This window comes from Leptomonas pyrrhocoris (assembly GCF_001293395.1).
Source record: "Leptomonas pyrrhocoris isolate H10 chromosome Unknown, whole genome shotgun sequence".
Classification (NCBI taxonomy): Eukaryota; Euglenozoa; class Kinetoplastea; order Trypanosomatida; family Trypanosomatidae; genus Leptomonas; species Leptomonas pyrrhocoris.
The window spans coordinates 165,235-186,097 of NW_015438385.1; the positions used below are offsets into that span (position 1 = coordinate 165,235).

General features: G+C 56.0%; 7 protein-coding genes across 14 annotated transcripts; all 7 read right to left on the reverse strand.

The window, feature by feature from the left end:
- Positions 1-644: 644 nt before the first annotated feature.
- On the reverse strand, positions 645-1,873 carry ABB37_09152 (putative serine/threonine protein phosphatase pp1(5.9); the record flags this gene model as incomplete). Its single annotated transcript, XM_015808467.1, has 1 exon — positions 645-1,873. The coding sequence occupies exon 1, from the start codon at positions 1,737-1,739 to the stop codon at positions 645-647; it is 1,095 nt and encodes a 364-aa protein (XP_015652920.1). The 5' UTR covers positions 1,740-1,873.
- A 521-nt stretch (positions 1,874-2,394) lies between these two features.
- On the reverse strand, positions 2,395-4,239 carry ABB37_09153 (putative mitochondrial; the record flags this gene model as incomplete). 2 transcript variants are annotated; one of them, XM_015808469.1, is made up of 1 exon in its annotated part: positions 2,395-4,239. In XM_015808469.1, exon 1 carries the CDS (start codon positions 3,958-3,960, stop codon positions 2,395-2,397), a length of 1,566 nt encoding a protein of 521 aa, XP_015652922.1. In that variant the 5' UTR covers positions 3,961-4,239. The 2 variants fall into 2 exon arrangements, with proteins under 2 accessions (XP_015652922.1, XP_015652921.1); XM_015808468.1 differs by having other exon boundaries at positions 2,395-4,205.
- Positions 4,240-4,896: 657 nt separating this feature from the next.
- Positions 4,897-6,853, reverse strand: ABB37_09154 (putative mitochondrial acetoin dehydrogenase e3 component-like protein; the record flags this gene model as incomplete). The annotated part of the gene is made up of 1 exon (XM_015808470.1): positions 4,897-6,853. Exon 1 carries the CDS (start codon positions 6,703-6,705, stop codon positions 4,897-4,899), a length of 1,809 nt encoding a protein of 602 aa, XP_015652923.1. The 5' UTR covers positions 6,706-6,853.
- Positions 6,854-8,769: 1,916 nt separating this feature from the next.
- On the reverse strand, positions 8,770-10,546 carry ABB37_09155 (hypothetical protein; the record flags this gene model as incomplete). 3 transcript variants are annotated; one of them, XM_015808473.1, is made up of 1 exon in its annotated part: positions 8,770-10,546. In XM_015808473.1, the coding sequence occupies exon 1, from the start codon at positions 10,165-10,167 to the stop codon at positions 8,770-8,772; it is 1,398 nt and encodes a 465-aa protein (XP_015652926.1). In that variant the 5' UTR covers positions 10,168-10,546. The 3 variants fall into 3 exon arrangements, with proteins under 3 accessions (XP_015652926.1, XP_015652925.1, XP_015652924.1); XM_015808472.1 differs by having other exon boundaries at positions 8,770-10,520; XM_015808471.1 differs by having other exon boundaries at positions 8,770-10,477.
- A 1,243-nt stretch (positions 10,547-11,789) lies between these two features.
- ABB37_09156 (glutamamyl carboxypeptidase putativemetallo-peptidase Clan MH Family M18) lies at positions 11,790-13,104 on the reverse strand (the record flags this gene model as incomplete). 2 transcript variants are annotated; one of them, XM_015808475.1, is made up of 1 exon in its annotated part: positions 11,790-13,104. In XM_015808475.1, exon 1 carries the CDS (start codon positions 12,990-12,992, stop codon positions 11,790-11,792), a length of 1,203 nt encoding a protein of 400 aa, XP_015652928.1. In that variant the 5' UTR covers positions 12,993-13,104. The 2 variants fall into 2 exon arrangements, with proteins under 2 accessions (XP_015652928.1, XP_015652927.1); XM_015808474.1 differs by having other exon boundaries at positions 11,790-13,095.
- A 1,175-nt stretch (positions 13,105-14,279) lies between these two features.
- Positions 14,280-16,387, reverse strand: ABB37_09157 (hypothetical protein; the record flags this gene model as incomplete). 3 transcript variants are annotated; one of them, XM_015808478.1, is made up of 1 exon in its annotated part: positions 14,280-16,387. In XM_015808478.1, exon 1 carries the CDS (start codon positions 16,185-16,187, stop codon positions 14,280-14,282), a length of 1,908 nt encoding a protein of 635 aa, XP_015652931.1. In that variant the 5' UTR covers positions 16,188-16,387. The 3 variants fall into 3 exon arrangements, with proteins under 3 accessions (XP_015652931.1, XP_015652930.1, XP_015652929.1); XM_015808477.1 differs by having other exon boundaries at positions 14,280-16,383; XM_015808476.1 differs by having other exon boundaries at positions 14,280-16,344.
- A 723-nt stretch (positions 16,388-17,110) lies between these two features.
- ABB37_09158 (hypothetical protein) lies at positions 17,111-19,618 on the reverse strand (the record flags this gene model as incomplete). 2 transcript variants are annotated; one of them, XM_015808480.1, is made up of 1 exon in its annotated part: positions 17,111-19,618. In XM_015808480.1, the coding sequence occupies exon 1, from the start codon at positions 19,589-19,591 to the stop codon at positions 17,111-17,113; it is 2,481 nt and encodes an 826-aa protein (XP_015652933.1). In that variant the 5' UTR covers positions 19,592-19,618. The 2 variants fall into 2 exon arrangements, with proteins under 2 accessions (XP_015652933.1, XP_015652932.1); XM_015808479.1 differs by having other exon boundaries at positions 17,111-19,611.
- Between the last annotated feature and the right edge of the window lie 1,245 nt (positions 19,619-20,863).

The window sequence follows — 20,863 nt, forward strand, 5'->3', positions numbered from 1 at the left end:
TTGCGAGCTGTTCGGCTTCGCCCACGGCAATTCCGCGAGCAGCCCACGCACTGCTGTCTCTCGATAACAAAGCAAGATGCAAACACCACCGCCACAACCGCACATACCGCCTCTGAGCAGACAGCAGCGTCACAGCTCACCGCGGAACAGTAAAACAGATCATAATTCAAACTGCACGTCGGCAACAACAAAAGGGTGCGACAGCAGCTATATAGTATATATGGTAAGATAGGAACTGGCAAACCAACCCTAGTTGAGGCACCTACGAGGCATCAAACGCATGTCGACAGCACAGCACGGCAATCAATGAGAGAAACAGAAACGATGATGTCCGCCTATACATGGCCGAGATGGAAACACAAAACACAGCTGTCTTGACATAAGGGAGAGAGAACGAGTAGCCTGCAGTCTTCATCTCCGTCTCCGCAACACATTTATCTCAAAACGGAAGGTCATTGGCGTACCGTTACGCAACAACCTCCTATAAAAGGTCTACTTTAACCAAAGAAACAAAACTGAAGACAAGAAAGCAGGAGTCGCCGTCACAGGTCTCTCTCTTTTACCTTCAACAAGCAACGCGCAGCGGAGAAGACAACAGGAAGAGCCATGACAGGCCACGGAGTATCGTCTACGTACACGGAGAACTAATAAAACTCATCCACCTGAAACAGCGGCACAATTTGCTTCACACTGCACATCAGGCTCGCATCCACGCAGAGGAAGGCGCCGTAGTTGTCGAACTCACCACAGTAATTCGGCGCAGAGAAGACCGTCACCAGTTTTCGCTTCGCAAAAAACTTGTAACCCTCATCAACGACCTGGTGCGCACGGCAGATCAGATCTAAGTCGAAGCTGCGCACGATGCCCTCCACCACGTTCTCGCCAAAGGTCCACGAGACGCCGCGGTCGTTGTCGCCAAAGCCGACAATCGGCTCGTCTGCCGGGTCAGACCAGAGCAAATCACAGATCAGGCCGCTATCCGGCACGTCCGTTGGCCGCAGTATACGTCGGATTTGGTCTAAGCTGCGCAGCTCCGGACTAAGGCCTCCGTGCATGCACAAGATACGCCCCTCCACCAGTCCCGCCACGGGCATGCAGTTGAAGGTGTCGGTGAACAGCTTCCACAGCTTCACGCTGAAGCGACGCTTGCACTCGTCAAAGAAGCCGTAAATGCGACTGATGCTGCTGCTCTCATGGTTGCCGCGGAGGAGAAAGAAATTGTTCGGGAAGCGCAGCTTGTAAGCGAGGAGGAGGCACACCGACTCAAGCGACTGCTCGCCGCGGTCGACGTAGTCGCCGAGGAAGATGTAATTGCTCTCCGGCGGGTACCCACCCAGCTCAAACAGGCGCAGCAGGTCGTAGTACTGCCCATGGATGTCACCGCACATGTTGACCGGCGCTGCGATCTCCACCAGCATCGGCTGCGACATAAAGAGCTTGCGTGACTCCATGACGAGATAGGTCACCTCCTCCTCTGTCAACTCGTTCTTGGCGACGACGGCCAGGTCGGTCGAGCTCGTGCTCCCACCGCGTGATTGCACAGTGCGACTGGCAAGCCCTGTCTTGGGTGTGGCCGCTGCGGCGGACTCTTCTTTGAAAGCTTGTAACCGTGACTGTCGCACGTAGGACGAGGTGGGGCTGCTGTCGCCATCCGCCGCTGGGACAGGCGCGGAGGTGTTGTGCACCGGGTTTAGCAGCAGCTTACCGATGATGACATCTTCCGTGGCGGTGACGCCCATCTTGGATTAGGATGCGAGAGACCCGTCGGTGGCGCCGGGTATAACAGCACAAAGCAATGGGATAGGGATCTAACACACACACACACACACACACACGCAGACAAGTAATGCACTGCAGAAGGTGAGATATGCGCTGTTGAACACAAGAAGCAGCAATAAACCAATAAGCAGAGAAGCGAGGAGGTACAACATAAATTGTTAGCGATAAAACAGAAGAGAGAGAAAAGGAGACTTCAATCCAAAGTGTCTCAAGTTGGAAGGCGGAGTACGAAACGCACCGCGTCCAGCCAGCGGGCCGGATTGCGCATCGATTTGCCTACAGCATATGAATGAACACGACACAGAAAGCCGAAGATCCCCCAACTCGTCAATTTGGCCAACGTCGCACGTCACGATGTGGTACTTCGAGTACGCACGTAACGGATGCTGTTCACACAAGAAGCAAAGAACAATGAAATTCTGCTCCTTCAACAGCCCTTCAGCGAATCCTCTCGTATTCGTGAAACGCGGTTTTTGTTTTAACAGTGAACGGTAAATAAAATGCTCCAAGCAGCTGCAATGGTTGGCAACACCGTGATGATCAACAGCAAACGCACCCCTACACACCCACTGCCCCCGTTGCTTCCCTTCACTTTCCTCCCAAATGCACCCGCGTCTACACGGACGGGACCCGCGCATCGGGTTGCCATGTCTTGATGCTGATTCGGTCCACCACGTCCGACCGGCGCTGGTTGCGGCTCACCAGCATTGCCGCACACTCCGTCACACCCTCCACGAGGGACGGATAGGCGGGTTTATGCTTCAGCATCGCGTAGACGGACTCGTTGTTGCGGATCGGCAGTGATGCCACCTCCACCACAGAGCCGGCGTGTGGCCCCACCGCCCGCACACCCAGTACTCGCTTCTCGCGATTGTTCGTGACAATGAGCTTCACGAAGCCGTCCGAGCGGCCCATCATGACGGACCGCGTGAGATGCTTCAGTTCCAGCTTCGCGACACTGTAGCTAATCTCCTTTGCACGGCATTGCTCCTCGTTCAAGCCAATGCCCGCCACCTCGTTCTCCAAAAACATGTTCGTCGCCACGTTGGACAGCGCAGACGCGTTCACCGCCTGCCGCGGCGAGCAGCCGAACATCGTGTCCACCGCCGCCTGCCCCGCCGCGTGGGCGATGTTCACCGTCTTCTGCCTGCCCGCGGCGTCGCCGATGCAGAAGATGTGCTTGTACGGCTTGCACCGACCGTACTCGTCGCGGTCCAGCATGGCGTTCACGACGCGCATCTCCGTGTTTTCCAGGCCCAGCGTCTCGAGGTTCGGCACGCGGCCCACCGCCACCATCGCCCGCTCCACGTGGTACGTCTCGATGCCGCCAGTGCAAATGTTCCGCACCGCGTACTGGCACCCCCCGTCCACGGACTCCAAATCGAATAAGCGGCAGTCGTGGTGGATGATGACGCCGCGTTGGATGAGGTGCTTCTGCACGTACATGGCCACGTCCTCGTCCTCCTTCGGCAGAATGCGGGCCGCCTTGTCGATCAAATAAATCTTTGTCCGCCCCAGCTTGGCGTACATCGAAGCCACCTCGCAGCCCATCGGGCCGGCGCCAATCACCACCATGCTCTGCGGCACGGGCAGCTGGAAGACGTCGCTGGAGTTGACGATGTGGACGTGGTCACACACGGCGAGGCTGTGGCTGCGCGGACGCGAGCCGGTGGCGATGAGAAAGTTGTCTGCCTGGAGGGCGCGGTACTCCCCCGTGCCTTTGGTGTGCACGTCGACCTCGTGCGGGCTCGCAAAAGAGGCCTTGCCGGCGATGACCTGCACCCCCGCGACCTCTAAAAAGTGGCGCCACTCCGCCTCCTTCTCGGCACAGGTTTTCTGCGTCAGCGCTGTAATGCGCTCGCTCGGGATGCCGCTGACGATGCGGCGTGCGTCGCCCTGGTCGAGCAGGTCGCTCGTGAAGGCGGAGTCAGTTAGCGTAGATGCGAAGTCAGCGATCTGCCACATCATCTTGGAGGGCACCGTGCCGCCCCACAGGTCGGCGCCGCCCAAGTGATCCGCCTCGACGATGCAGACAGACTTGCCGTAGTCCACCGCCCGCATGGCCGCCGCGATGCCGCCGGGGCCGCCGCCGATGACGCAGAGGTCGAAGCGCGGGAAAGCGCCGGCGCTGCGCAGCACCGGGAAGGGCACCTTCAAGTGAAGGAGAGAAGGACGGAACATGCGGGTTGTTTCCTTCTAATGCGGTGTGGAAGAGAAGGGCAGACGATTGCTACAGTAATGAAGGAAAATGGGCTAGGAGGATACTTAAAGAAAAAAGGAGGGGCGTGATGATCGTCCTCGTGGAAGGCGAGCAACAAGGACTGCTGTCGCACCACGAAGCAACAGCAAGAAAGCGATATACTGATCGTGGCTTTCAGCACCTCCACGCAGATTTTCAGAGATGCGACTGAAAAGCTGCGGCGACCTTGGAAGATGGTAAAATGCGGATATCAATGCAACTCGTATGCAATGTGTGTGCGTGTGTGTGTGTGTGCGTGTAGAGACAGAAAGGAAAGCAAGACAAGAGAGAGAGAGAAAGAGAGAAAGAGAAAGCAACGCCAGTAAATAATTATAAGGAAAAGACAGCTGAGCCCTCGCAGCTGCTTCCACGAATTCATTCGCATCCTAAATGAGCGATATGACGCACCTGGGGAGAACACGTGGTAAGTCAGACGTTGCGTGCGGACCCCCCGCTGACGCAAAGTACAAGGAAACCCAACGCACGCTCTTCTTTATCGTCCACTGTCGGCAGACTCCTCAAAGCTGCCTGCCGCTGCAATTGAAGAAAGAGAAGGCTGTTCTATTCATTTTGACTTTTGAAATAAAAAGCAAGCGCACTCCTGGCGCCACTGTACTTCTGTTGTAAAAGCACGCAGACTCCCCACAGCAAACGTGAGAAACCAAAGAGCAAATGGAGAAAGGGATCGACACCACGACAACGGAAAACACAACAAACACGTTCATATATGTGGAGGAGTTAATGGTAGTGGACAACGAGCGCAACGCAAGTCTGCGTGAGTGAACCTATTCCACCTTTCCTGGCTGCTACAACCGGACTACTCATCAGCGAGAGCACAAACGAGGTGGACACCTGCACTACTTCCTGTGCCCTTCTCCTCATCGCCCCGCTGTAGAGGACTGGAAAAAAGAGCCAGGCTGGATACTACCTGATGACGCAGCATCCGACTTTCCTTTGCCGATCGCCTCACCGGACAACAACGGTGACGGCGACGACGGCGGTCCACACCGCTGTTGCCGGCCGTCCTCCGCCGCCGTCCGTGCCTGATCGAGCGCAGCGGCCGCCTTCTTTCCCTTGTACGCCACACCGCGCTCCATGTCCGACGGGGCCCACTTCGTCAACTTCACGCCACTCGCCGGCTTCGCGTGGGGGCGGGCGGGGCGGTCGAGAATAGACCGCAGACACTCCTGGAAGGCCTGCGACACCGCCGGGTACGCCGTCAAGCGGCCCGCCAGATCAAAGACTGTCTGTTCATTCTGAATTGCGAGGGCGCCGATGTCGACAAGCGTACTCGCGTTGAGGCCGACGGCCCGCACACCCAAGATGCGCCGCTCCGCGTCATCGGCGACGATGATCTTCACGAAGCCCTCCGTGTTGGCCGCCGCCACGGCACGGCTCACCACCTCGTAGCTGTACCGCGACGCGATGTACGCGATGCCCTTCTCGCGGCACTGCGACTCGTTGTAGCCGACGGAGGCGACGGCGCGGGTGAGAAAGGCGACGCTCGACATCGTCTCGGACAGGTTCGGTGCCACTCTCAGCTCGGTGCCGTAGATGTAGTCGATGGCCAACTTCGCCTGCGCCTCGCCCATGCTGACGAGCTGCATCCGCGTGGCGGCGTCGCCGATGGCGAAGATATGGGGCGTGCCCACGCACTGGCCGAAATCGTTCACATGCAGCTGGTGTCCAAGCGTCTTGAGGCTGGTGTTCTCGATGCCGAGACCGACGTAATTCGGCGCGCGGCCCACCGCCAGCAGCGCGCGGTCCACTTGGAAGGTGGTCAGTGCCTTGGAGGTGCGGTCCATCACCGTATACTGCACGCCGCACTGCGGGCGGGGATCGGCCGGGTGGCGCGCCTCCGCCTCCGCCGGCGTCTCCTCCCACGGCTGCATGTCGTAGAGATCGGAGTTGTGGTGCACCACGACGCCTGCGGCATCCATGCCGCGTCCGATCATGTGGACGATGTCCGGATCCTCGCGGGGCAGGATGTGCGAGGCCTTATCGATGATGGCGACCTTTGTCTTGCCCAGCCGTCCGATGATGCTGGCAAACTCGCAGCCAATCACGCCACCGCCGACAATCACCAGACTCTTCGGCAGCGGCGCCCGCATGATGTGGTCGGACGTCATCACCAGCTTGCCGTCCGCTGCGACGTAGGGGTGCTCCCGCGGCTTGGAGCCGGTGGCGATCACGAAGTAGTCCGCCGTGACACTGCAGTACTCCTTCGCGGCGCTGCTGTGGCACTGGATCTCGTGGTCGTTGCTGAAGGTGGCCTTGCTGCCGATCAGCTCCACATTCGGTGCGGCCTTCAGCGCGGTCAGGATTTGACCCTCGCGGGTTTGGCTCACCTGCGCCATGGAGCGCTTCATTTTGTCCTCGTCGATCTCGAGAAAGCGCGAGAGACTCTCGCCGTAGAGCCGCTGCCCTGTATCGCCGCGCATCTTGCCAAGAATGTTCGAGTACTCCCACATCGTCTTGGACTGCAGCGCACCGTTCCACAAGTCAGCGCCGCCGACGCGCTCCTTCTCCACGAGGCACACCCGTTTGTTGTAGTCCGCCGCGCGCAGGGCGGCTGCGATGCCGGCAGGGCCGGCGCCAATCACGCAGACGTCGAAGTGCGTTTTCGTCCGCGGGGCCGCCGTCCAACCACGAGGCCGCGTCAGACGCGAAAAGCTACGGCACAGCATGACGGCTACGTCACACTGAATCGATAAAACTGATAAGTGATAAAGCTGTGGCACCGCTTTTACATTACCTTTCCTTCGATGTTGTCGGCGGAGGAGTTAAACTGTGGAAATGTGCAACGGCACAACGTGTGCATGCAACGTTAAATTCTTGTTTTGGTGTTTTTAAGGGTGCGTTTGGTAACGCGTGTTGCGGGACGGAGAGAAACAAAAAGGTAAAAGAAAAGTGGAAGAAAGAGCACGACGATGCATGGCGAAATGCTGTGCATCATTGGGGGCCGGATAACAGGAAAGGGACGAGAGAGAAGGCGTCGCTCTTTCCCTGGGAGGCAGAAAAGCCATTGCATCTCTCCCTGCGCTTTTCACCTCACAAAAAAGATGCGTAGGAAGCTTAATAGGCCCCTCTGGTGAGCGGCAGCACGCTGCGTTCATACCAACGAGGCCTTTTCGTTACCTTTCAGATTAAGTGCACCGTTGGAAAACAAAGAACGAAAACTCTTGAAGAAGAAAAAAGAGGAAAGGCTGTGAGCAATCAAGTCCGTTCGCACAAAGGTCTATCTAAAAGTGAGGCGCGCACGCAAAAGAATACAGCAGAAGCAACCAATCAACTCGGTGGTCCTTTGCGGAGTGAGAAACAAGCAACAAGGAATAAAGAAGAGAAAGCTGCTTATATACGTACAAGACCAACAGGCAGAATAAAAGAACAGAGAGTCGATTCGTCCGGCAGGAGAGAAGTCAAAAGTTCCACGTTTAAAGAAAAAGAAAAACAGAAGGCAGACGAAAAGAGTTAAGAGCAACGTGAAGAGTCAGACTGAAAATGAGAGAAGGAGGAAGAGGGAGCACACAGTATAAGAGGAGGAGCGAAACGAAAATGAGGAGGAAAAGGCGGATCATTGTGGAAAAGGAGGGAGGATGCGTGCTGCAGCAACTGCACAGAAGCATACGCCAGAAAAGGAAAACAAGAAAGCGTCGCGGTTGGGGAAAGCGTGTGCGTGTCAGTCGGAACTTCAGAGCACACATTCAAGCCTCCGCAACTTGAAAGAGCGGTTCATTCACCGAGATACAAGACGCTGAAGCGTTAAGAGAAAAGGTACAGTGTGGGGACAGAAATCGGAATATATGAAGAAAGATCGAAAAGGGAAAAACACAAAAGCACAACAAGGACGGAGAAAAAATGCCTTTCAGAATACTAAGAGTTAAGAAGAAAAAGAAAATGTAGAGGAATAATTACGATAGAGATGAAGGTCAAGACAACGAAGCTGAAAATGTGTCGCGTCAGCTCAGTGGATCATGTCAGTCCAAGTCGGCCCTCGCCTCATATGTGTGTTTGTGAAGAAGCGAATTTAAAGGACAAAGAAAGAAGAAGAACATCCATTATGCGTGTTCGCCGTCTTTGTGCAAACATACGTGAATGATACTGCTCAAAGAGACTGTTGGGGTGGTGCTGCTGCTTTTCCTTCTCCATGCGTTTTACGATGAAGATTGTGTCCCACAAACCACAAACAGTTGCGAACGGCAAAAGGGTCGTAAGAAAATATTAACGGAGAAAGAAAAAAAATATATAAAAGCTCAAAGACTATTTATTGCTCCTGAAAGAAGCTTATCTTTATTGAAACAAGAACAAAAACATCTTGTGAGATCATGCTTGACGAGTACCATGCTGGAGAGAGGCGGCGGAGCATCGGAGCGGCACGTCGAACCGCATCCGCCGACACTCTGCGAAGAATCACTTTCCTCTCTTTTCGAGTACGCATCGGCCACTTTGACGACTTTTTTTAGGTGCCACATCAAAACTTTCTTTATTCAGTTGTGTCTCTTCCGCTGCGCTTCCTCAGAAAGAACAAAAGAAAAGAAAAGCGCCAACTGCTGTGAACGACGGCGGAGGGGGAGGCAACAGACGAGTCACCCCAGAAGCGAAAGGACACCGGAAGAGAGCACTGCAAGGGAGAAAAGAAAAGGGCAATAAAGAGACAACCATGCTGTCAGACAGCACATATTCGGCCGCTTCTTCTTCTCTGAAAGCGCATCATCACCGCGCGTGAGGTGCGGAGACGACGGTCGGCGCTCTCATCGTTTCTCTCGTTTCGGCGACTTCGTGAAGGCTGTCGGACTGTTGTCTTTCTTCTGCATGCGTTCGATGACGGCCTTCACGTTCTCCACGGTGAGATCATCCTCGCCGCTGTCGCTTTCCTGTTGACAGAACAGCTGCGGCGAGATGTCTTGCTTGACGAAGCACGGCAGCGGTAATGCGCTGTGACGACGCTCCGAGGTGGATTTCTGGGTCTCTCGCGGTCCGCGTGGGGTGTCCCAGCACGGATGGCCACTGTTTCCTCCAGTGACCCCGTTCGTGACGGAGTGCCGGATGGTACTCGATTTGAGTAGAATGCTGGCAGGTGAGGCGGTGGGGCTCGCGGATGTGGAGTGAGTATCAGGGTTGGAGAGGAGGAAGACGCCGTCGCTGCCGTTGCCGCGACGCTGCGTGCGCGTGGGGTCGAAGCTCGAGTTGAGGCTCAGCGGGTGGAACAAACTCTCGTGCAGCTCCTCCCCGCTGTGGCGCACGAATGGGTTCGGCGGCCGTGATGGCGGAGGGGGGCTGTCGGAGCGGAGCGAGAACGACCGGTTGCTCAGGTCGGAGTTTCGATCCCCTCCGACACGACCCGGGTCGTCCTGTCGACAGTGCGGGGTGCCACTCCTCGGTGTCCTCATCCTCTCTCCATCAACAGAATGACGAGGGTAGCCGCCGTTAGCACCGTCGCCACTCACCGCCGCATCCTTCACCATCCCAACGCCGTCGCCGTCGTCGTCGCTTTGAGAGGGCAGAAATCGCACGCCAGAGCGGCGCATCGTGTCCCGCAGCGCTATGGTCGAAGTCGCCATGGCGTCACCTGCCACCGCAGCACCGGCCATTGGATCATAGCTGTGGGGCGAACTCCCCAGACGGCGTCCGGCGGGCTTCGAGTGCGAGTTTGGTGTCCGCTGGTTCGGCTGCGGCGGCAAACTTCTATTCGAGAGCAGGTACGAGTTCGATCCCGCAAGGGCGCTTTCATCGGCCACATTCAGCGACGTCAGCCGGACCCGATCGAGACGAGTGCCTCGAATGTGAGGGCTATTGACGTTGTTAGAGAAAGAGAGGTTGCTTGTTTTGCGGGTACGATGGGCTTTGCTGTGTGCCGTTGCCGCAGCGGGGTGCGTCTCACTGCTCACAAGGATAGAGCTGGGCGGGGGAGGGAGAAGGGACTGCAGCAGCAACGAGTGTTCCCCGTCCTGTGACGTGTTTCGCGTGCGGGTGCGGTGCTCGCTAACAGGTGTCGTTGGTGTCTGCGCCGCGGACTCCGATACGACGTGAAGAGGTGGGAACTGCACCGCTTCTTGCACAGCAGAAGAAGCGCTGCGCTGCCTTGCGGCACTGTTGCCCTGCAGGGCCACAGATGAGCCGCACTCACCACACACGAGAAACACATTCATTGTCGCCGTCTTTTGAATCGAAGTGCGGGTACGGGCACGGTGGCAGGTTTAGCCCTCGTATCTCGCGGACGGCATACGTAGCGCTCCACGCTCTCACAGCGGGTGCTTCGGGGCGGCTTTCACGCAAGAAAATGTATGGAGTAAAAACCGCAGCGCTTTTCTTTTCATAACACGCATGCAGCTTTGCCAGCACTCGTTTTAGCAGAAAGAGAATTTTTGGTTGCTGTTGTGCGGCGAGTACTCTAGCAAACGTATCTACTGTTGACGGAGAGAGTCCATTGATGGAAGGGTCCCTAACGCGTCAACAGGCTAGCAGAAGGAGGAGAGTTGCAAGCAGACGCACACGGAGATGCTCGTAAAAATGTGCAAGAAGAAGCACTCGTTGCAATCAGCGGAGAGACGCACCACGCAAAAGAGGCAACAGGGTGGGAAGAGCAGGAAAAGAAAGTGTGAAGAGGAGTTCCAGGAGAAACGATAACAGTAATGCGCGGACGGAGCGCGAAGATCGTGACGACACTAAACTCGCCGGCATAGTAATAACCGTTGAAGCGCTGCAACTACCACAAGAAGAGCACCAGAAAACAACAAAAGGGAGGGGAGGGAAAGGAAAACAGAACACCCTTCTCCTCTCTCTCCTCTCTGTTAACGCTCTTATTGAAGAACGCGTTTCTTTGTTATCTACGTTGCAATGGAGAAAGGACTCGTTCACTCGTTTGGCGGGGCTCCGCTCTTTATTTCTCCCTGTCATCGTTTTAATTCGTGGGTCTTTCGTCTGATCGCTCAGTCACTTCACACCGCAGCGGATAAACAGAAGAAGAAAAAACAAGAAGAGGATTGATAGGCCGGGGGTGGCTTTAGGTTCTTTGCTTCGCTAAATAGGTCAAGGATGAAAGCTAAAAAAGGGGGAAAGAAAGAAAGAAGTCGTCTCAAGAAAAAGAATCACGGAACCACAAAAGAAAGGTCGAGGACTACACAACAACAAACAAATAACTGTTTGAAGGCTATTAGTTCTCTATCGTTTTCAGGGGAGAGAAAAAGAAACGTAAAAGCTGCTTAGAGCGCACGCCGACGAGGACTTTCGTTCTCTGCGATAAGCCGGGGGGCCGCAGTTTGAGCCAAAGAAGAGAAGAATAAACCATGCGTAGCAAAGGGCGGGCATGAGAACAGCGGCTACAGTTTTAAGAGCGTCGGAATTGTCAGCACAAAGAAAGAAAACACCACAACGAAGAACTACAACACGGTGCTCTTGTATTATGTACAGGCCACTCAATGCCGTTACGGCGGAGCCTTGTCATCTTTAATCATTGAAGTAAGAATAAATAACGTGCGAGACGGGCACTTAAGGGAAAGGACGAGAAATAGAGAGCTCAGCAAAAACAAACACATGACAGGATTGCCGTTTACAACACCTTTGCCGCTCTCCATTCGTTTCGATCTGTAACTACTACAACGCTTTAAATAGAAGAAAACACAAGGAATAGTTAAAAGGCGAGAATGGCAGGAACGAATTTCCGTTAGCGTTCCTGCAAGACAAGAAAAAGACACTGTCGCTATTGGGACACCACACTTTCCTGAGCGACGCCACAAGGAACCTGCGACGGAAACTGCCTGTCCCCCTCTGCTTACATCTTCGAGAAATCCACGGCGCTCTCGCCCGTCACACGAGCCACCAAGTCTCTCGTGAAGTTGCTGCTCTTCTCCAACAGTTGCACCTCCGTGTACTCGTTCGCCAGGTGGGCACCAAAGCCACCCGGTCCCACAATCACCGTCGGAATCGACAGGTCATCCTCAAAGAAGCCGCTTTCCGTGCCACCGCCGGCTTTGCGGATCTTCGAGTCCTGCAGCATCTCACGCACCATCTTAATGAACGGGTGCTTCTCGTTGGCGTTGTACGCCGGGGCAAACCAGTCCGGCTTCAGGTCCACAGAGGCCTCCGCATACTCCTTGCGCATCGCAGGCAGGATCTCGCGGTTGATGTACTCCTGCACCTCCGTCTCCACACGCTTCGCCACACTCGTCTCCGTCACGCGAACGCTGAAGGTGAACTCGCACTCCGCCGGCACCGTGTTCACCGCATTGCCGCCTTTGATAAGGCCCACGGACATGCACGAGAAAGGACAGGTGTAATTAGGGTCGTGCTTCCCGTTCTTCTTGAGATCCTCGGCAATCTTACGGATCTTCGCGACGATCTGCGCGGCGTACTCGATGGCGTTGCAGCTCGTGTTCATCAGTGCCATGGAGGAGTGGATCGCCTTGCCGTGCACCACCACCTTCCACGAGCTGAAACCCTTGTTGCCTGTGCAAACTTTGAAGCCGCCATCACCGACGAGGCAGCAGTCCGCCTTGAAGCCCTTCTCCTTCAGCCAGTTCGTCATGAAAGGCACACCCGCACAGCCCACCTCCTCATCAAACGAGAAGGCGAAGTGGATCGGCTTGACGCGCTTCATCTTCATGAACGTTGGTGTCAACGCTAGACAGACAGCAATGAAGCCTTTCATGTCGCACGTGCCGCGGCCGTACAGCTTGCCGTCCTTCTCCACCACCACGAAGGGGTCGGAGTCCCACTTCTGCCCCTCCACCGGCACCACGTCCGTGTGGCCGGACATCACGATGCCGCCCTGCGTGGCGCCGTTGCTCCCCGGCAGCGTGGCGAAGAGGTTCGCGTGTGTCTTGGCGGGGTTGTAGATGTACGTCGACTCGATGCCGAAGGTCTTGAGGTAGCCCTTGACGTAATCCATGAGGGGGAGGTTAGAGTTGGAGGAGATGGTGTTGAAGCTGACGAGTTTGGCCAGCCACTCCTTGTGCGTCTTGGGGTAATCAGACATGATCAGTAAACGGAGAGTTGTGTGACTTACAAAATACGTATGTGCGTTTAGTGAGCACGGTGGACGGAAGCGACGATAGGAAAGTCTGCGGAGTCTGCTACTCTGCATCCACTAAAAAAAAAAACCCGTTCAGAGAGAGAAGCGCAGAAGGGAGAGGTGACCGTAGGAGGCATTCAGTGCGCTCACGGTGCGCTACATTGCGAGCACAATGTTCATGTGAGTACGTCAGACAAGAAAGCAAACCGCCAAACATTCAAAAAAAAAACCCGGAGGGCTGCTTCAGCACGATGAGACACCACCAACATGCAAGGGTTTCATCTCTGCATGTATTCGCACCCCCATGCCAGCCGTCCGTCAATGCCTCCACAATGCGATGGTAACGAGACGCAAAAAGCTGTCCGATCCTGCTGTGCGGTTAGAGGATCAGACAGGCGAAGAAGGGAAAAAAGTATTTTAAAAATCTCCACTGCTTCGCCTCTCGTAGCATAAAAAAGCCGAAAACGTCGTTAAGACGTTTTTTCAACTTTAGATTAGTTCCTTTGTAGACTGCCCACACAAGTCGGTGGCTGGGCGACACGCACGTACATATATGATTTTCTTTCTATTCATATCTTCCCCCGTCGAGCAACGCAAGAGAGAAAAGATTTTATTCAAAGAAAATACACAAATAAGCAAATCACATCAGAGAAGAATGAAAAGAAACAAGAAACAAGAAACACGGATTCACAAGAAAGGTCACTGCCGCCTCGGTTGTCTGATACACATGTCTTGAGGCAGCAGTTGTTCGCCAACTTCCCAGCTCCAGCCAGTCCCACTGGAGACAATACATCGCATTGGTCAAAAGAGACACACACATACGCACACAGCGAAACAAGAGAAATATATTGTTGGAAAAAAGGCAGCATGATAGTTCAAATGGGTGAAAGAGGAATGATACAGAAGCACATATATTGTTTTCTTAGAATGTGTACTGACGAGAAAGATGGCGGAGTCATTGGCGAAAAATGCTGTAAAAGATAACAGAGCGAGCAGAGGAACAGTTCCAACGGGGAAGATAAAACACATAAGGCTCTGGAGTCACGCAACACGCTTCGTTGCGCCACCTCTGCCCGGAAACGAAAGAGAAGAAATGAGGACGAGTGGGAAATAAAAGGGAAAGGCACAACCTATTGTACTCGCCCCTAAGCGCTGCAGCTTTTTGCACACATAGGCATTTGGATTAGGGAGAGAACACAATACATTGCTTACCATGTTGTCGCAGGGACCTTACGGCGGAGGAGGATAGCCTCAGTCATCCGAATTCTCTCCCGACCTCCACGAGTAGTTGTGACCTACGGGATCGTCCAGAGGCGGCGGCACTTCCGCCTCCCTTATACTAGACGAAGACGCCGCCTGCGCTGACAGCCGGGACTGCGAATAATGCAGGGCACAGGCAGCTCCACCGTATTCACCAAAGGCAGCTTCACCGTATTCACCAAAGGCAGCTTCACCGTATTCACCAAAGTCAGCGGCCGCGCTATGTCGGCGGCTGTTTGCCGGCTCGGTGGGCGGGTGGAGACGGTAGAGCACCGGCCTATTCATCTCCTGCGGGCGCGGGGCACAGTTCCCGCCGCCCTCGGCGTTGGGGGCAGCGGTGCTCTCGCTGTACTTGCGGACGTTCAGCGGCACCGCGACGACGCGGGCGGCGGCGGCGGAGGATCCAACCCGAGGAGCCGCGATGGTATCCGCATCGTTCGTGAACTCGGTGTCGTCTTCTTTCACCACCGTTTGTGCTTCCGACACGTCAGACTGGGAAGTATCCGGTGAGTGTTCCAGTGGGGTGAAGTGGATGAGCTGGTGGTACCACTGCCGGGGCTCTGGCGCTGCCGCCGTGGATGCCGACCTGCTGCGGCGCCGCACCTTCTTGTTGAAGAGGTTGCTCAGCTTGGTGAGCGCGGCACGCGAGCCGTATGACGACGGCGGCGGCGACGACGACGATGCAGGATGGGGATCGAGGAATATTTTTGGAGTCTCGTAGAGCCCGAGTCCCGGCGACACCCGCTTCTCGCGAGGGATGATGGTGCCATCGCGCTCGATGGTTGGGATGACGCACATCGGCTGCGGGCCGCGCAGCACCGGCGGACGGCCCGTCCACGGCACCAAACCGTTTACCTGATAAGGGCAGTTGCTGCGTCGGTTAACGTGCGCCGGATCTCCCGCCACCAGCGGCATCGCCCGCACCGAGGCGAACGGCGAGGTGAGAGAGAGGGGGTTGGGGCACCGCGTCGCGCCGGCACCGTTGGAAAGCGAAGAACCGTCTCGCTTTGACGATGATGCCTCCTTCCCTCCGGAGTACGTGGGGTAGTTGCTGGCCAGTTCCGTGTCCCTGTCGGTGAGAGACGCAGGGGCGGCGAAACACACCTTGCCGGTGCAGCGGCACCACAGCACGACGGCGACGGCCGCCAGTGCCGCGACGGGCAGGACGACCACTAGCGCAATCCACCACTTCGACTTGGACGACGTCGTCGTGTTATCTGGCGGGGACGCGGTGGTGGTGGTCGACGTGGTCGTGCTCGTCGTCGTAGTCGTGGTCGTGGATGCCTCTGTAGAGGACGCCGCTGAAGAAGACGGCTTCGAAGAAGACGCCTTGGAAGAAGATGTCTTGGAAGAAGATGTCTTGGAAGAAGACGCCTTCGTAGAGGATGCCGCTGTAGAGGACGCTGCCGTAGAGGATGCCGCCGTAGAGGACGCCTTCGTAGAGGAAGCCGCCGTAGAGGACGCCTTCGTAGAGGATGCCGCTGTAGAGGACGCCTTCGTAGAGGATGCCGCTGTAGAGGACGCTGCCGTAGAGGATGCCGCCGTAGAGGACGCCTTGGTAGAGGATGCCGCTGTAGAGGACGCCTTGGTAGAGGATGCCGCCGTAGAGGACGTGACTTCAAGAACCTCCTCCCCAGCCTCGATCGGCGCTCTCTCGATTGCCGCCAGTTCTTTTAGTAGAGCGGCCGAGACGGAGACACTACGCGCCCCGTTTAACTCCCATGACCGTGGAGCATGCCACCCACTCTCCCATTCCTTACCCGACCGCCCATTTACAGTCGGCAGCTGTGGTGGTCGCCGTTGCTCTCCAACAGCATCTGCAATGGAGGTGGCCGACTTAGGCACAAGACAAAGCAGCAGCAAAATTACCAAGCCCATCGCAGTGCACCGCACCAGCATCGACCCTTTAGGCGGCTGCGCTTGTCGAGACACCACGGACGTTGTTCTGCTCATTGAGAATTTGAAACGACTCCTGCGTGTGGGGAACGTAAGAAACCACAAAACAGATGAAGTCGACTTATGCTAGCGCCGCTCCAAGCGTGTTTCCTTCTCTCTCTTTCGGGGCGGTGCAGTAGCGGATGGATTTGTTTGGTGCTTTCTCCACCGATTGCGAAATGGACACGAAGGCGAATCAACGAGGAGAGGTGAAGAAGGGTGCCACAACGTACCGACAGAGTGAAGAAAACACGCGACATTGTCTGAGGGCCGATGCAAACATCAGCAGCAGCAACCGCCACGACAGAAGAGTGCTTCAACGATGAAGAACCTCCACGCTCGGGCGACGAGCGTTAGAGAACCAAAACAAAGGTAGAAAGACGCCTCCAACCGATTCTCCGTTTCTTATGAATTCGATGATCAAAACACTAGATTTTTTCTTCGCACCTTTTCACAGTTTTGAGCAGTGTAAAACCGATGGTGTTAACACTCCGAAGCGCTACAAAGCACGGTGCATCTCATTCGGTAATACAAAATGCGTTGACCTTCCTCTGTCTTAGCAGAGCTTACCACGTCCATGTATGAGTCCTTTGCACATGCCCAATTGTTTTTGTTGGGGCAAACGCTCAAAATGAAAAATAAAAATAGTGAACAAGAATATATATATATATATATCTACGTTGCTACTGTTTGCAAACCCGACCGGCAGCCGCGAGCACAGTTGCGAACGCCGTCCGTTACGTATCTAAGAGAAGCAGCGATGCATACTACTTACGAGGCCACTATCGGACAGTCGTGCCTTTGCCTTCCAGTTCCATTTGCGGAAATGCAGTAATGTGCGAGCGTGATGAGAGAAAACAAAATAAAAGCAGAAGGAGAAGAAAGGGCTACGACTGGATCACTACTACCCGCTTGCGTCGGGCACACAAGCTCGCCATGACGCTCTCCGCGTCCTCTGGGCGTCGCAGGGCCTCCGTGCAGCCCCTCACCATCACCTGTCGCAGCTGCGGAAGCTGCAGCAACACGCCGAAGTTGGCGAGTTGACGGCAAAAGCTTACGTCGAGCCACATCAACGCCGGCGCCCCAGCAAGGCCATCGAGACTGCGTACGCGAGTCCCGGTGAGGCTGAGCTGTCGAAGACGCACACAACGCCCAAGCAGACCGCAGTCCTCGAGCTGGGTGCACTGGGCGAGAAGAAGCTTCTCCAGAGACCCGGAGTAGCGCAGTCCGTCGACGTGCCGTACGCCGCTCCCCGACGCGTCCAGCTCCAGCAGTCGCGGCGCCAGCCCCAGCGGACCCACATCAATGAGCTGCGCGCACGCGGCCACCTCGACCACTTCCAGCGACACGCAGTACTGCAGGGCGGCCACAGAGGTCAAGGTGGAGCTGGAGGCGTGCAGGATGCGCAGACTGGACACCGAGGACAGGGCCGCGAGGACCGACACATCGCAGTACCGCATCCCCAGCCGCACCAGACTGCGGCTCTCCTGCAGCCCCTCCACCACCTCCACGGTGCTCTCGGAGATGAAGAGGTCCCGCAGGGTCGGGATGCGGCCACAGGCACTCACGTCGGTCAGGTTCAGACAGCCGTAGAGGCTGAGCGAAACAAGGGTGGAGCTGCGCGCCAGCCCGTCTACGTCGTAGATGCCGCTCTGCGATGCCACAATCTCACGCAATGCGGGGGCCAGGCCGAGGGGGGACAGACTGCTCAGCTGCGCACAGCCCGTCAGCGTGACCTTCTCGAGCAGCGGAAACGCCTCCACGCCGCTCAGCGACGCGACAGCCGAGCTCGACAGGTCCAACACGCGGAGGTGCGGCTGCACGGAGGTGAAGGAGAGGGAGAGGACGCTGGCGCTACCCCCGGTGGCCGCGCTGAGAGCCGGCAGCGGCGTCGTACCACGCGCAACGGCGTTGGCGGCACTCATCGCCTCTGCGGACGCCTGTCCGACGCGGCCGCGGCACTTCAGCGTGTGGACGTGGCGAAAGGCCCGTCGCCCTCGCGACACAGAAAAAAGTGACGCTTCCATCTTCGACATATCGCTTTGGCTCGTTGCTTTCTTTAGTGTTGTGGGGCAGTGAACAGCGGAGATGGGATGCAGGTCCGGTGACAGCATCCACTCGGCGAGCGCAATCGGGAAGCGCTCCATCGCGAGCTCCGTCAGCGCGCACCGCCGCTCGCACCACAGCTGATCCATGAGCGTCACAAAGCGGAGCACCGTCACCTGCAGCTCAGCATCTAGAGGAGCTAAAAGCGTCCTTTTCCTGCTATCACCGCAGCTGTCGGTCTGGTGTGCTGCGGAAAGGGGGTGCCGCACCCATCCCCACACACGCGCCGTCCACACAGCCCGCGCGCTGAATGCCTCGCGTATTTGTGGTGCAGCGGTTGGCACCGCTACTCGTGGTGCCACCACCTCCACGCATAGCGGCAGGCAGGCGTGATACCGATCGTGGGGTACATGCATCGAAGCCTCACCGGCGCCTCTCGTCTGACCGCTCTCCCCGATTTCAGACAGCGCCTCGTCGTCGTCGAGGTCGCTTGTCGCCGGGCTAAAGACGGTGCCCATTCCATGAAGTCCCGCCGGTGTGATCCGGCCGTACCACCACGCCGAGCGCCGCATTGCCCGTGTGAGACCTGCCAGCGAGGTGCCGTGGACTTTGCGGGTGTGCGGCAGACGCGCCTCCCCCCACAACAGGCGCCCACCCATCCGCGAGCATCGTCGCATCGCGGGGGGCGACTCGTGCGCCTGCACCGGCGGTGACGACCACCGCGTCGGCGGTGCAAAAGACCCGGCGTAGACACCAGAGGAAGCAGCAGCAGCGGCGGGATTATTAATGGACGAGGCGGACAATGAGGGAGCGGCGCGCACGCAGCAGGCAGCGCCTGGGAAGTAAAAGATGGACGTCAGCTCGCCGGCCAGACGAAGACGCGGGCCGGCAGCGGCGACCGCCAGCGGCAACGGTGCGAACTCGAGCCGGTATTCCAATATGGACTGCAAGGTGGTGGTGCAGAGGTACGTCGGGAGATTGCCAATGTCTTCCTCCTCTGCCACCTCCGACTCGCTTTCCATACACGCACCCGTGTCATCGCGAAGCCTTGCTGTGGAGCTGCTCAACATGCGATGGGCGTGGGCCTGTTGTTGTCGCCGGACAACACGCCGCACGACATCGTTCTCGAGTCCCGCCGTGCGATCGCCTCCGTGGAGGTCCGGCACGAGACGCGCAAACGGGCTGCCCTCGCTTCCGTAGGCGTCCACGTAGCGTTCGCCGTCGTTGTCCAGCGTCAGCACTTCATTTTCGTTGTTGCCGAACAGCCACACACCCAACGAGATCAGCGGACGCAGAAAGCCGTTGTTCCAGAAAAAGAGCATTTCCCAGAAATACGCTATCCTTCGCTCTCGGTGTGCATCGGGGCGGGAGGCAGCAATGGCGAACCGGAGTAGTCAATTGGAGGAGGAGGAAGGAAAAGGAAAGGGGGAAAGGAGAAAGAAGCGAGCGCAACGCAATGAGAATGATTACCTTAACGGGCCATGGGGAGGAAAACGAAAGGAGAGCAGAGCACCTCTCTTCAGCGTCGTGTGAAAAGCATGCATTGGTGGCACGGCGCAGGCAGCCTTCGAGAGCCCCCTCGCTGAACGGGAGAACCGTGTGATGAACAGTGTCCGATACCTGTCCGCTGCACGCGGCGAGCTCGGAGGACGCAGCCTTGCCCTGAGTGGAAAGATGCGTCTCTGCCCTTTCCTTGAGCTTCAACGGCCACATGACGAAGCAAAATGAGAAAAGACACGCCTTGCTGCTCAGACCGCTCGCAGTTTGCAGCAATGACAAGTACACGTCTTTCCTCTTTGCATGTTGCGTCCCTTTCTCTTTTGAAATAACGCATGAACACAACAAACGAGTACCCATAAAAAATATAATAAACGTTTTCATTCGAACACATGAAGCAACAAACAAAGAAGAAGCACGCGTATATTAAAATAGGATTTGTCCATACGGCTTCCACACGCCCGCGAAGATGAAACAAAGAAAAAGGGAGGGCAGTCACCACGCTGGAAAAGACGCCCTTTTTGTGCCTTCGAAGGACGGTGTGAAGAAGAAAGGAGAGAGAGAAAGAAAGAGAGAGAAGCCCACCTGCCAAACTCCGTAACGTGCAAAAGCGTTGGCGTCAGTGCGGAGGGGATAAAGAGGGAGGGACAAAAAAATAATAAAGTAGATAAAACTTCCACAAACCCAGTCCACGCACTTTCTCGCACGTGTGTCTTTGGGGGAGAGAGGAGGAAAACAAATATATATATATTCAGACAACCGAGATCAAAGGAAAAAAGACCTTGACCAGCCGAGAGCAAAGAACCAAAAAAAAAACCATTTGAAAAGAAATGCTACGCACATGAGCAAGCGACACCAAACGTAATGAAATATATAGATAGCTACATTTATATGCAAATATAAACGTGAGAATGCACAAGGGGGAGGGGAGGAAAACAGAAAGATGATTCACAGATGCCAATACGAAAAGAAGAAAAGCTAGAGTCCGTGAGCAATCGAAATAAAAAAAAATACAGTCAATCTTCGAAGGAGGCAGCCCCTAAAAAAATGATAAGGAAGAAACGGAAGGAGGAGGAATAGTTCAAGAAAACAATAAA